General features: G+C 38.4%; 1 protein-coding gene across 14 annotated transcripts in view; it reads right to left on the reverse strand.

Moving 5' to 3' along the window:
• The window catches only part of LOC100116395 (high affinity cGMP-specific 3',5'-cyclic phosphodiesterase 9A), an 815,596-nt gene that overhangs the window by 25,149 nt on the left and 774,918 nt on the right, over positions 1-15,529 (reverse strand). For 13 of the 14 annotated variants that reach the window (XM_032601371.1, XM_031933029.2, XM_031933048.2 and 10 more), the window contains one exon: positions 5,287-5,971. In XM_032601371.1, coding sequence (XP_032457262.1) covers positions 5,287-5,971 — 685 coding nt within the window. Of the gene's footprint in view, positions 1-5,286; positions 5,972-15,529 lie in introns of those variants that run through there. The other variant, XR_004228117.2, reaches the window with a different exon arrangement.

Consider the following 15,529-nt stretch of genomic DNA (forward strand, 5'->3'; position numbering starts at 1 on the left):
ATCTTGAGTTTACTTTTTGCCGCGGTTTTGCTTATATCTAATTCCTTGAGCTCATTTGGTAGTGAATTATAAGTTATAATGGTATTATTATAACTGTTTTTATCACTTACTCGTTTTTTGCTCTTTGGTACAATTAAGCTTTTTTTCCTAGTAACACTTGTAGACATTTGGAATTGAGTTTTGAAATCATTATAATGGATTTGAAGGGATTTAAAATTAAAAAGTTGCTTTAGGTTTAACGGGCTATCTAGAAATCTATTAAGAATTTTCCTCTGTAAACTTTGCAATAAATCACGGTTATTTCTAAAGACACCACCCCTGGCTACTATTCCATATCTGATTATGCTATGGAAGAATGCATAGTATATCATTCTTAAAGTTTCTGTTGACATAGTGTGTGATAATTTGTGAAAAATATAGACTAGATACTTTGTTTTTTTTATTATATATTGGATGTGTTTATCCTATTTTAGATTTAAATCTAAGACAATTCCCAAGTATTTGTAATTCTCAACTCTAGCTATCTTTTTATTCTGAATTTTCACATCAATATACCTTGGTTCACTGTCGCAATAGCTTCCAAATGTTATACAAACTGTTTTATCCACGTTTAGAAATAACTTATTTATTGCCAACCATTTGTATATCACAGTAAGAAAATCATTCATATTTTTTTGCACCTCTATCTACGTATTGCCTGTTGCTATTATTGCAGTATCATCTGCGTACGATAGAATTGATTCTAATGGAATCTCCTTTAGAACATCATTTATATATAAAACAAATAAGAGTGGACCCAGTATCGTACCCTGTGGAACACCCATACTTATTATTAAACTATCACTTTCTACTCCGTCAATTTTAACCGTTTGATATCTGTTATTCAAATAGCTTCGAAGAAGATCCAACGCCTGTCCTCTAATACTAATACAATACAGTTTATCTTATAACAACTTATGGTCGACTGTTTCAAAAGTTTTAGCCAAGTCGATAAAAGTGACTATTGTTGTTATCGATTTATCTACGTTATTGTACAATATTTGCGTGATATAGTTTAAGGCATTTTTTGAACCAATATTTTTGATAAAACTAAATTGGTGTTTGGAGATTATGTCATTATTTTGGATAAAATCATATAGCCTGTTAATTCAGTATTATTGGGTTGCACGATATCATTACTCAATTTCTGGCCGATCTCACAAAAAACTTGTTCATGTTTCTAGCTTTCTCAACTTTTTCTGTAACTTTATTATCATTTATCTTTATATAACTGATTTCATTAGATCTTATTTTGCCAAGTTTATTGTTTATGAATGATGTTAGAATTACCCTATCGAGTCTATACGAGCACGGCGTCTATACGAGCACAATTAATTTTGAAATAATAGGCTATGACACTGTTTATTCTCAAAATTTGAGATCTCTGAACAGGCATGCCTTTCAAAAATAAAATAAAAATCTCGGCGTAATTTGAAACGAGCGATAGTCTCACAATATATATACTTCTATATATATATTATTAGCTTTATTGTTAATGATTTCCCAAAATTTTTTGGGCTTATTTTCATTTCTTTTAACTAGTTTTTTTATCATATCTAAATTTGGCTTCTTTAATAACTTTCTCTAAGATTTCGGAATAGGCTCTGTATTCAGTTTGAAGTTGTTCATTATTGATATCTAACTTCCATAAGTTATATAAGAATTCTTTAGTTTCGCACGATTTAACTATCGCATCAGTAATCCAATTTGTCCTCCCCTCCTGTTTAAGCTTTCTTAGATTTATTTTGGATAACTCTATACATTGTTTAATCTCATACAACAATTTATCTGTGGCCAAATTAGGATACTGTATTGTGATAATTTCATTCCAGTTTCTTGTTTTAGTACTATTTATTAATTTTTTATAATTTAAAACTATTGTTAGTTTTTTATGTACTATTTTCATTTTATTAAGAGCTATAAATATAGGGTAATGGTCTGTTATAGATAGTTTAAGTTTATAAGTAATTGTATTTAAGTTATCATTTTTTATGAAAATATTATCAATGCAATGCCTTTGCAATGCCCACAGGTGGCCTCGTAATTCCAACGAATCCAGAAATATGTCCTTTATTAAAGAAATTATACAGGAATTCTTGGCTCACATGATCGCATTCCAATATATCAATATTGAAATCTCCTATTACTAAGTGATTTTTAATGTTCCTCTTTTTTATCAAATATTTATTCAAATCTAATATAAACTCAGTCTTAGGTATGCCATGAGATCTGTACATGCATGAGACTTCAATATTGCTATTATTATTTAAGTTAATTTTTGTATTTACAATTCTAATCCTACCCTGTTGAATAATTTCTATGCTCTGAACTAAGTTTCTATTTACGAATACTATAACTCGGTCATTCCTATTAATCCTACTATCGTTGTAGTATGACTCGTATTCAGAGTTGCTTCCGATCAGTTTAAAAAATTTATGTTTTGCCTGCTCAACTGTTTCAGAAAGAACAACAACAGACGGCTTAACGATCAAACTTTCAAAAAATACTTTTACCTTATCAAAATTTGCATTCATGCTTTTTACATTTAAGTGCATAATTATATTATTTTTGTTGCTAATCGCCTTGTTTAGATCGCCAATACCACTGTACGTTATTTCTTTCTGCATTGAATCCTTTTGAATTATATAAAAATAATCAAAAATATCCATTTTATCAACTTAAGTTTTACTACTTCTTAACCTTGTACTTTTTGCTAGAGCAGCTTGTTGTTGTGGTATTCGAGCCATCTTCAATTGTTGAAGTTGTAGCTGCTTGGCTGCCTCACTTCGATCTTATTTATGTTTTGTAGATTTAGGTGGTTCTTGTAAAGGCTGTTTTCTTGAGTTGTCTGTGGATGGGTTATGTGTCTCTGTTGTAGTATCACGTTCTCGATACACTTGATGCACCGCTTGTAAGTTAGGTCTGATAGGATAGTTAGTAGAGTCTATGAATATGCTTATTTTTTTCTTAAAGATCTTGCATTGGTTTGTATCGCTAGCAACGTGATTAGTGTTAAGTTTTGTCTTGTATTTGCTGTTTAAAAATTCACAATTTAGACACTTAAGGGGGCACACCACTTTTTAAATTAAAATCAAAATTTTTCATTAAAAATTTATAAATACTTATATAAATGAACCAAATTTTTATTACTATTCTTAGACATAATTACCTTTATTTTGACGGTTTTAGACCTTCTATATAATACCTACGTATAGTAGGGAGTCCATAATTCACTTACCGTAAGATTCCAAAGGAACGAATGGCCCAAATGAGCTCAAACTCTAGGATATTTCATTCAATTTCAATTTCATAGAAAAAAAGTTACATGATAGTTATGTTAAAATTAATCAAAAATTCATAAAAAAATCAGTAATATGCTTATAAAACTTTTTCTATGAAATTTAAACCAAATCCCCTCATTCATACCATAACTAATGTACTTTTAAATAATATCCTAGAGTTTGAGCTCATTTGAGCCATTCGTTCCTTTGGAATCTTACGGTAAGTGAATTATGGACTCCCTACTATACGTAGGTATTATAGAGGTATATAGAAGGTCTAAAACCATCAAAATAAAGGTAATTATGTCTAAGAATAGTAATAAAAATTTGGTTCATTTATATAAGTATTTATAAATTTTTAATGAAAAATTTTGATTTTAATTTCAAAGGTGGTGTGCCCCCTTAATGGTGTTGTTTGTGCAGGTACTGGTCTTGTGCATGCAGAATTGTTAATGCATTTGTTCCCGTTGTGCCCAAATCTTCCACAATTGTTACATGGCCATATATTTATTGAGTCATATACCTTGCAGTTCTGGTAGCCAACAAAAATCCTGCTTTTGTTCTCCTTGATGAATTTGTGTATGTCAGCAGGAATATATATATATATATATATATATATATATATATATATATATATATGATGTGCACCAAGCTCTAAGCAGGCTTTTTGACCTCATGGGATATTGCAGTACTCCTCAACTTGTATTGCAATTTCCACACTTCGTCTAAAAACGCTTGCTATACGCTCTTGATACAAAATAGACAATCAATGATGCACACAATACACACGTAATATGAATTATGTTTAAAGAATCCTAAGATTATAATCATGTGGTGCGCACGTGTTGATGGTCTGAAATTGTTGTTTATTAATCGACAAGGTGAAGTTGCCGTGGCTGGACCAGATTTTCCGTAACCTAATAACCCAAGACGGGAATTCCAAAATTTTTAATTATTTATATAAAATTCTAGAAAAATATCATAAATATGGGACTTTTGCCTTGCAACTTAAAAAGACGTCCAAAATTTGGTAAAAATTTAAAAAGCAGCTTTCCGGAGAAATTTCGCCCCGATATATTTTTTAATGACGTACTAAAAAAATTCTGGGCACGTATCGATACCAAAAAAATACTGAAAGCTAGACCACGATTTATTCTCCACCGTATAATAGTTTGAAGGGACTACAAAAATACTGTTTAATGATGACGCGTGTAGGGATCTGGTGTCGGAGGGTCACTTGCGCTGAGCTTGCCACATTAAACACATTACACACACGCATACACGCACATACGAACATGTGTAATAGAATTACGCACATTTTTATTACCTAAATCCCTATTTGAGTAACCTATCCCCCTCTCTCCTACGCATACTGGTAGGTTTATGTAGTTAACGTATCGCCATACTAGTATGTATACTAGTTTGATGCAAGGTCTATTACCTGCAGATTTTATTTTTTTACTTTATAAAAAAGTGTATTTTAAAATAATGTATATTTTTTCAGAATTATAGTCTACTTTATTAGAATTCCTGTACAGCATCAGCGGTAATCACCGATGGCTTATTATATTATTAATGGCCCCGTTATTTTTGCATAACTTGTAAGGTAGTCTCGCTACAAGAAACAAAACTATCGAACCTTCACAAGTAACAATTTTACTACTTTTATTGACGTATATTTGCAGAAATTTCAGGTACATTTGTGAGTTGCAAAAACTTTACAATTACTTCCGCGATTTGATAACTTTTTGAAGAAGAAATAAGATTCATGATAAAAAGATAGAGATTTGTGAAGTTAGAGTGAAAACTTATATTTTAATTAATTAAAAAAACTATTAATTATTTCTAAGGTTTTTTCCTTTTCGTTGAAATTTGTTTGGATTGAATAAAATTATATGGTAAATTCTGGGAATGTAAATTCTCCTATATTAATTTATATAATTAAATCTATTAATAATATAGTTACCAATATCTTCGATTGCACTTGAACAACTAGCATTTATAGGATCGACGAAAATCTCGGGCATGCTAGGTCGAATATCTATCTCCCTAAAGTTAATGTTCTGCGTTGGATCTCGCTTTGATTGCAAACTCTGGTTATTTGATACTGAAGAATAGTCTTTACCCTCAGGATTTGATAAATTTCTTCGGTGTCTTCTAACGCTAGATGGTTGTATTTCTAAAATCGTATCTTCAGCTGGCAAAGTTTCTAATGACATTGAAGGCCTCTTTTCTTTAGCAAAAACAGTTCGCCAACTCTTATTTTTATTATCCTGTGAGCGCTTGACTTTTGGCAGTGTCATTAAGCGCGCCTCATCTGAATTATTTGATGAATGATCTACCATTACCTTGCCTACTGATTCTCTTAGTTCTTTTTTTTTATGTAGCTTAGATAAATTACATTTCTTACATGTGGTAATAATGTTAGTTGAACGAACTGGTTGACTAAATAAACTTTTATCGCATTTACTACTGTTATTTATTGTAATGCTTTTATTAAGATCTTTGACTGTTGTATATATTTCAGATTTACCAATTGATGGTTCCTTCGTATCAAAACTCATGCTCAAACGATCTGTCAGATTACGTAAGCGAGAAAGGAAGGATTTGTGATTGTTCGGACTGAATTTGTCATCACAGCAACATCGAACCTATAACCAACAAATGTAATGCTTTTAGAGCAAAATATAAAAATTTGCATTGCTTATTGAAATATTTCCACAAATGTAGTCATAATAGCGTGCAAAGGTCAGAAAACTGGATTTTCACTGAATTTACTCAAGTAAAAAGCCCTTAAACCCATTATACATAATTAGATATACAGAAAGTTCAATTTTTACTATCACGGTTGTCTGTACAAAGGGCTAAGAATAGACTGTAAGAATAGCTGCACTGACATAAGGAACACTATCATCCTTTGAATCTCTAAATTGGCTCCACTTACGTTGAGAATAAGCTCGTAAAGCTTAAATTCTTATATAGCAATGTAAAACAAGCTATGTGGGTAAAATAGTACATAACGATACCAGTGCGCGGAGTATGTGATTTTCGCACGAGCCTAGTTTTTCGCCCGAGAGTAGCGAGTGTGATGACCATTTACGCGCACAAATATCGTATACTATTTTTTGACACGAGTGTGCGAATATGCGTTCTTAGCAGATGAGCGTGCGCGAAATTCAGATATAGTGATACGGAGTGAGTGAAATCTGCATTTAGCAAACTAGTGTAAAAATCAGACATTTCGTGCACGCTACGCTGCTAGGAGAAATCGAATTTTGCACACAGTGTGCTTACTCATTTTTACTTAAATTGCTTCTAACATGTATTCAAAAGCAATTAAAGTTAGCATTAAAAGCAAACATTGAGTAAATCTCAATTTTTTATTTGGCTATAACTTTGCTCTGAGGGCACTTAGAGGTCTAAAAATTTTTTTTTGTTTATTTGGGGGTATATTTAATTGGGGGCTTCATGGATTGACATGTAATATATATATATATATATATATATATATATATATATATATATATATATATATATATATATTGTACCGGGAAACCTCCGCTGACGAAGGAGACGTGCAACTCCTCGTGACGCTGTCTTTTCACTTAACGCTGGCGCACACGCCAGAAGGTCGGCGCTGTCGGGTGGCGGGCAGGACAGTACACAAACACTGAATCTCATGCAAATAAACAAACTCAAATTCAAATATCAAAACGGTTGAGTTTATTCAGTCACTGATCTTGATGTTGCTACAAAATACAAAGATACTCTGCGCATTCGAAGTCGACTCGTGACGCTCGCCGTAAATTTATCTGATCGAGAATGTTTCTGTGGCGAGAAACGTCGATCACGCAAAGTCATTCGCACGCGCGCGCACTTTCAACCGGCTCACCTGGACTATCACGATGCGCGTGCTCGGAAGGTTGCAGGGCCCACCAGGTACTAGAGAGGCGTCCTTCTCCACCTCGGGTGACTGACGGAAAGTCTAGACTGATGACTTGCCTTTTGGGACCCTGAGTTGCTTCCTGTATTTCTGTAGTCGCCTTGAGGTGCTCGCTTCTCGGTCGCGTGAGGGTTACTGCGTATTGTCACTACGTGCGTCTAATCACGATTGCGGCGCGCGGTAAACTGAGCCTGTCGCGGCAGTGTTGCCAAATTAGGAGGATTCTTCCTAGATCTAGAAGTCTTTTATGAAGTCTAGGAGTAAACTAGGTAAACAATTTTTAGAAGTATTTGGAGATCGCGCTCGAAATACTGTACACTGATTATGTGACAAGTCACGATTCGGATTTTGATACGTTCTGTCTCTCTCCTATTAGTAGTTTGCTTCCATGTTTCTTTTATTCTACTGTTAGAGCAAGGCTTGACCACTCTAGTCAGTTTCTTCGTTATGTAAAAAGTACTTGAATTTGAATTTACTTTTATCGTAAACAAGATGTAACAAAAAAAAAATAAAAAAATTAATCGAAATCGTACACTCAGAAGTATACTCAGAAGTAGGAGAATGAAAGTTGCTTTGCAGGTATACGTTTTATTTAGTTTTTTAGATTAAATTGCGAGTCATCTATTGTTGAAAGTAACAAATGAATAACTCGTAGGCTGGCTGACAAAGGCACCCCGTAATCCTAGTAATAAAGGAGCATATTGCAAAGTTTGCCCAACATTTTTAGTAGCTCACCGCAAAAATTTACTGCAGGATTCTGAAACAAAAAAGCATGAGGCAACCGTTCGGAGAGACAAGGACGAAGTGAAAGTTGAGAAGATTGACAAATTTACGAAGCCTGTATTGTCGCAACAGAGAAAAATTGTTGAATAGATACTTCCTTTTTTTATTGCAGAGCTCACCTCGATCAAAACTGTGGATCACTTATCGGTTAAATTCAAAAAACTAGACTCTGACTCTAAAGTTCCCAACGAGATTTAATTAATCAGATCAAGGTGTACTGCGTTAATAAAAAATAACCTTTCCTTTTGTATTCTTAAAGATTTGTTGACAGGCGTAGGTGAATCATTCTACTCATTAATTGTAGATGAATCTACGGCAGTAGATCAAAAAACAGCTTTTGTGTCTAGTGGCAAGGTATCTAAATCTTAAAAAGGCAAAAATGGTTATGGTGTTTTATCGACTAATAGAGATGCACTCAAGAATTTCGGACGCTATTGCTAGTGCAATTAATTATGACACAGCTAAAAACCGATGGTTTACGAATCAATAAGTTCTTAGGCTAGTGTGTCGACGGAGCGAGAGTAAATGTAGGTAGAAAACATTCATTAACTACGCTTTTACATGAAATTAAATCTTGTATAGTCGTGATTAAATGCATCTGTCATTCGCTGCATTTGGTTGCAAGCTGAAAAAGCTTGCAAGACGTTACCGAAGCATCTCGACTATATGGAGCTAGAAACTCACAACTGGTTTACACATAGCACGAAACCCCAAATTAAGTATGCAGAATTATATGAAATAATTATGAAGAGTGAACCAAAAAAAAATTGTCAAGCTTAGCGATACTCGGTGGTTAGTTTTTGAAAAAGCTATTCTTACGATTCTGACGATATAAACATGCAGTTTCAATCAGATAAGGTTGATTCTATCTAATTCTTTAGCGATTCAAACGATTTGTCTTATTCTATACTGCAAAAGATTGTAGTACCTGCTCAATTTTTACACTCTCTTATGCCTCTATATTGTATTTTTTTCGGTTATGAATTTAACCAGAAACAAGCAGCATTAATGAAAGAGACGATTGACTACGTTAAAACTAGATGTAAGGACTTTCTCATTGAATTAGCAATTGAATTGCAAAAAAGATTGCCGTCCAATATTCACATTCTCAAAACGATTTCTCTTTTTTCTCAGGAAAAATCGCAGATAAGGCCTAATATAATGGAAGTCGCTGAATTTTTCAAACACATTTATGTCTATGAGGACAAACCAATTCGAAAATGGAATATATTGCATAGATTAGCAATAAGTCTGAAAAAACGTAATCAATTAGTGGCTTGAAGTTTATAAAGTAAAAAATGTTGCTGCTGATAGAAAATTTAAAAACATATGCCACCTAGCATTTGCTTTATTAAGTTTGCCTATTTTGAACGCAGGTGTAGCGAGGATATTTTCTATACACCAATTTTGTTAGTACTGATGCATTGCTCAAAAGATTTAATTCTGAAGATGCAAAATATAGGCAAAAGTCAGCAAAAGTGATGTAGGCGCTCTAGATATAGTCCCTATACAGTAAACAATCGATTGATAAATTAATATTTTATTTGTGTAAATTTGTGTTAATAAAGTTTATTTAACAATCACAATAATACATTGTAACGGCCACCCGGATTATTTAAATGAACTTAATATCAAAAATCTCGGCCGTTCATCCGTGGCAAGAAAAGCCACGTCTGTTATAATTTTAGAAGATGGCTATAGCGCCGTGCATGCAGAAGGCACGGCTTAGCCAAGTCAGATATGTCCACATGATCATGTGGACCCGCGGAGGCGGCAAGATTCTTGGATAGGTACAACTGAACAAACGTCGGTTTAAAACTCAATACTGACGTTTATTAAAAATGAATCATATAAGAAACGTTCGTCCAGGACGAACAGTAACTACTACGCACGGGATATTCGAGGGAAAGAGAGACAAGGGCTATCGCTCAAATATCCACAGTAAGAAAGAGAGCCAGTACTTACACGCAGGTTGACCTGCAGCCTGAACTTGCACGCAAAATACAGTTAATGCGCTTGAACGTCTGTCCCGATTGCCCTTGGAAAGACGGTCTAGGGCCAGTCTGATGGCAATCGGACAATGACACGGTGTCTCTTGTTATTCCTGATACAATAATTTCGATTTGTCTATCGAATAGCGCGCGCAACTAGTCATTATAAGGTCTTTCATTTCAAGATATTTCAGTGCACCTGCAGCGTAAGGGTTGTGCTTCCTTAGTGTAGGCCTGGACTTGTCGCTCAGCATGGAGAAACCTCTGGGTATTGGAAGAGTTTGCCCACAGCGTGTCCAGGTGCCAACTCTGTGACGTGGCCAATCTAGGGGTGAGAATTCGCGTCTCAATCCCGTCTCGAAGCCTCAACACTATTATTTTATTAAGTATATCTCGGGAGGGAGTTCCGCGAGGATTCCGGCGTTCGGGTTACAGCTCTCTCTCTCTCTCTCTCTCTCTCTCTCTCTCTCTCTCTCTCTCTCTCTCTCTCTCGCGTCGTAGCGCTCTTCCCTCAATCGTGTCCAGGCTTGCTGGTCCGGGGATGGTCAGGGACGTTATGCGAGCAAAATGCGCACTTGCTAACAACTACCTGACCACAGCGACGTCAGGCCTGGTGTTCTGGGCACGGAGGCTGCTGCCTGCCTTACTGGACAAAAAGTATTTATTAATGAGATGCTGTCCCCATTAAAATTCTTGCTTTTTAAAAATTTGAGGCCCATTGCACAGGGACTGGGCTTCAAATATGTCTGGAACGCGGGCGGCAGGTTCCTGGCTAGGCGCAGGGGGGCGAGCGCGCGCACGTCTTTGCGTCTGCGGCCGATTTGCAAGCCATTCTCACGGCGTGTCAGTACGGATCGAAACAGACACGGCGTCAGACCGCACACACTCTGTCACAAAAAATGACGAAAATACCGACACTACTTCACGTGACGGACCTGAGCTGGACCAGACAAACAAATCGGCAGCAACCTCGCCAAAATCGTCACCATCATCGGCGTCTGCAACATCCGCACCGTCATCATTGCAGTCATCACCATCGTCATCATCATCGACATCGCCCTCGACGTCAACTGCGCACTCCACATGACTGGCGTGGCCTCTTGACAGTGTGCCGGGAGCTAGGAGATGTTTAAGGGCGGGCTTTCTCAATGTAAACTCAATTAGAGCTCGCATTGAAATAGTCCGGGATTACTTGACGGAGCATCCGTCGTACGACGTCTTTGGCTTCGCGGAGACATGGCTGGGTCCGATTGTGGATGACAGCTTCGTTGACGCCGCGAGATATACTATCATCAGGCAGGACCGTAATGTTAATGGAGGCGGTGTCGTCCTATTTGTACGCAACGGGTTGAAAATTAAAAAGCTCGCTTCATCTGACACTTTGGGTATAGGCCCTCTGCACGCTTTTCTGTAGCGTGCAGAGGGGCGACTCACATCCAGTATTGCTCGGAGTTATCTATAGACCTCCAAAAATTCCGATGCAAAAGGACTCGGACCTTTTTAGTGTCCTGCGGGACCTATGCGGTGATTTTAGTCATAAAATCATTATGGGTGATCTGAACTAAGACTTACTATCTGGTTCAGATGACGCTGCCACCATCATGCGTATATCTGAGGAGTTATCTCTTCAGATAATCCGGCATGGTCCCACACATCATACCTCATTTTCTCACACTTGGATTGACCTAATCATTACCGACGAAAACGACACGATCCTGGACTCTAGGAGTGAGTGGCTGCCTAGTTTCGGCAAGCATTGTGTCATAGATGTCTCGCCTGACATCTACTCTTCCACTCCAGTGAAAGAGACTTTTTGTTACCGTGACTATAAGAGCATTGATACAGCTACTCTTGTCGACCTCTTGTCTTGTTGCGATTGGACAGCCATGAATTCCATTGAAACCGATCTGGAGGGCGCTTTAAGTGCCCTTAACAATAATCTAAAATTAGCTATTGATGAATTGGCGCCGTTGAAAACGGTTTGCCCGCGTAAAAAGTATGCTCCTTGGTCTGGACCAGGGTTGAGGATTCTCATCGATAAACGAAATGCAACACTCAGGCGCTATGAACGCACAGGGAGAGCGGAGCTTTTCGATGAGGTTCTTCGACTCACCAATGAGGTCGACATGCGTTCTGCTGAAGAGCGTGAATCCTTCCTTCGCCAACAGCTCTCAGACGCTCTTGATGAGAACAGAAATATTTGGAAGGTAATGCGTCATCTCGGCCTCCTACCTGGGCGTAAGGAGGAGGAGCTTTTCGGTTTCACGCCGGGTGAGCTGAATGAGCACTTCACGGGAATATCGGCATCACCCCTCGAAAATATAGACAATGCAATAGACACTATTTTATTTGCAAGTGAGGAAGGCTTCACCTTCAGTCCAGTCAATATGAGCGACGTCGTCACACTTTTCCTCACAAGCGAGGGGTGTCGACGGTGTTCCATGCGGGGTGGTCGCCAAGGCCCTCCCAATCATTGGCGAGTTTATTATTAATCTATTTAACTGCTCCTTCGCTCAGGGAGTCTTTCCGAGTATCTTGAAGCAGGCACAATTAATTGCTCTAAGGAAGACCAGCGCTCCTTCCAATGTCACCGACTTTCGTCCAATTGCGCTGCTCTGCTTCCTCTCAAAGGTACTTGAGAAGAACGCTCACACCCAAATCACGAAGTATCTTAATAAAAGTCAAATATTGGATCCCTTCCAGGCCGATTTTCGTAAACACCACAGTACACAAACAGCGTTATTAAAACTGACCGACAACATACGAATGGCCGTTGACAAGAAGAAGGTGACGATTATGCTGCTATTTGATTTCAGCAAAGCTTTTGACACCATCTCACCTTCCAAATTAATATCTAAGCTGAATAGGCTGGGGTTCCCTCGGTCGGCTCTCCTGTGAATCAAATCATATTTACAGGGGCGATCTCAGATCGTAATCTCGAATAAGAACGGTATCTCGGAATGGCTTGAAACCAATCTGGGAGTTCCATAGGGATCTGTCCTGGGACCCCTACTATTCAGTCTTTATGTTAACGACCTACAGAGTATACTTGACGGTAGTACAATTAAACATCTTTTTTGCGCGGACGACCTTCAGATTTATTTACACACCAGCAAAGATAATTTTCAGGAAGGCGTGGCTCGGCTGGCTGAAGCGGCACGGCTGGTTTCTGACTGGGCGGGGAGCTCCGATCTGCGACTCAACTCCGGCAAAACTGAGTCTAATTTTTGTTGGTTTCACGAGAAATATTAATGATATTAAGTCGTGGAAACTGCCTGGGGTTCCGTTGGCGGACGGAGTGATCGTCCCTTTCGGTGAGACAGTCGTGAGTCTTGGTGTTGTATTAGACTTTAAACTTACTTGGAAACCGCAAGTGGATGCCATTACGAAAAAAGTCAACAAAGCCCTGTATAGCTTACGGTTTATCAGAGGCTGCATCACTGAGACTCTCCGCAGAAGGCTAGTCAAGACACTCATACAACCACACTTGGACTACTGTACTGTGACCATTCTGGATGCGTCTAACGAACAACGAATACGGTTACAGAGACTGAGCAATTCTTGTGTGAGATTCATCTTCGGGGTTAGAAGGGATGAACATATTAGTCCCTACCGGAGGCGTCTAGAATGGCTACGCACCGATTTCAGAAGGCTCTACTTTGAGGCCATTTTATTATACAAGGTTATTCGAATCGGTGAACCTGGGTACTTGGCCTCATCTTTCGTTAAATACAAGTCGAGACCCTCCAGCAGAGGAGTTCCTCCGGAACTAAGCATACCTACTGTGAACAGCGAGACCGGGGCTAGAGCCTTCCAGGTCTAGGATGCTCGGTTCTGGAACTCTCTCCCTTCTGCCCTGCGAAATCTACCATCCCTCGCCCCCTCAAGGGGGCACTGCGGCGACATCTGCTGGCCATCGAATCGTGATGACTCTGAACCCTCTGGCGCTGCGTTTTTAATCTAGTCTGACTCGGCCTATAGGCCGTAATAATTTTTCAGTATTATGTACTCTAATACTAAAGGTGCTATACAGATAGGTCTATGACCAAACCTCACGTGTACAGCGTAAAGTTAGTAAGGTTTATTGTGATAATTTATACTGTGATATTTAATATGACTAAATGTGATTTTTGTGATGGTATTTTTACCAAAGTATTATTTTAATCTGTGTATGACAAACAATTTTACCTTCTAAAATGTTATAATTATATTTTTATATTCTCTCTTTGTTAGTTTGTGTGATACACAATCTTATGTGATCTCAAAGAATTGTATTGTTTTTTGTGTTGAGCAAATAAATATCTCTCTCTCTCTCTCTCTCTCTCTACCCCATACCGGCCCCGAGCTTGAATGTACGTGCTCGACTCGCTATACCAGCCCGTAGCCCCCCCTCTCCTTTTACACTATAGCAGTCCCTGAGCTCTGGTGCGGTGGCTCCCGCCGCTGCTGTACTGGACCCGCTTCTCTTTCTCTCTTCCTCTCCTTTCTACATCATACTCGCGCACGTCCTCCAAAGCCGCCGTCTACCTGTCGCTCGCGTATACCTGCTGTTTGACTTTTATTGCCCTAGCGCAGACTCTGATTCTTTCTGCGCTGTAAAGAGTTATTGTTCCACGTATATAATTTATATGGTGGCCCTGAAAAGGGCCGATTGATTTTTAAAATATATATTATTGTAATTAGCGTTTCAGCTTGCTGTAGCCGTCTTTTTCGGGGCACGAAAAGGTGTTTGTGGAAAAAGATTTTTGTTTCTGTGTCGAGGAGGAGGAGGAAGATTTTCTTGATAGATTATTATAATCGCTTTTCTCTGGATACGAGAAAGTGTTGGTTGAGAATGACGACTGATTGTTCTGTTTCCTTGGCTCCTTGCTTCTCATGAGAGGCTGTCCCTCCTCCCACGTAGAACCTTTTATCTGCTCTTTGCACTGCTCCTGTCCCATGGTCGAGTTCCTGCTTTGCCGGTCGCTTGACGAATGATTCGCATCGAAATGAACGCGTGCATATATAACTCTACTACACGGTGCCGCAAAGCTTACTCTAAATTTCGGCTTTGGAGATCGTCGATGGGAGTGGGGGATTTTGCACGCATGAAAAGAGAAATTCTGGCACGATATTTATTTACTAAAAAACGCGTACGAGTCGAACAATAAAATGACTTAGCTTACAAGGTAATGAAATGATAAAAAAATGAAGGGCATGATATTTTCATATCAGCCCTGAGCCGTCTACAAAACTCCTCCGTACGCCAGCGCAGTCATCAGTCTCTAGAAATGCGTGTCATTGAGAGAGGCAGCTTACCACGTGTCGCAGAAATGTCTAGTGCTACGAACGAAGTTCGCGATGCGATCCTGCGCGTAGCCAACGCGCTCAAGGGTCGCCACCTACCTGTGCAGAGGAAGTGTACCCGCGAGTGGTACGTGCGCATTCATCGGATGTGCGAGGAGAGGCTGCGACACGAGCTGCGCTGCTTGCTGACGCATTGCGCCTACCGC

This window comes from Nasonia vitripennis (genome assembly GCF_009193385.2).
Source record: "Nasonia vitripennis strain AsymCx chromosome 1 unlocalized genomic scaffold, Nvit_psr_1.1 chr1_random0009, whole genome shotgun sequence".
In the NCBI taxonomy this organism is placed as follows: domain Eukaryota; kingdom Metazoa; phylum Arthropoda; class Insecta; order Hymenoptera; family Pteromalidae; genus Nasonia; species Nasonia vitripennis.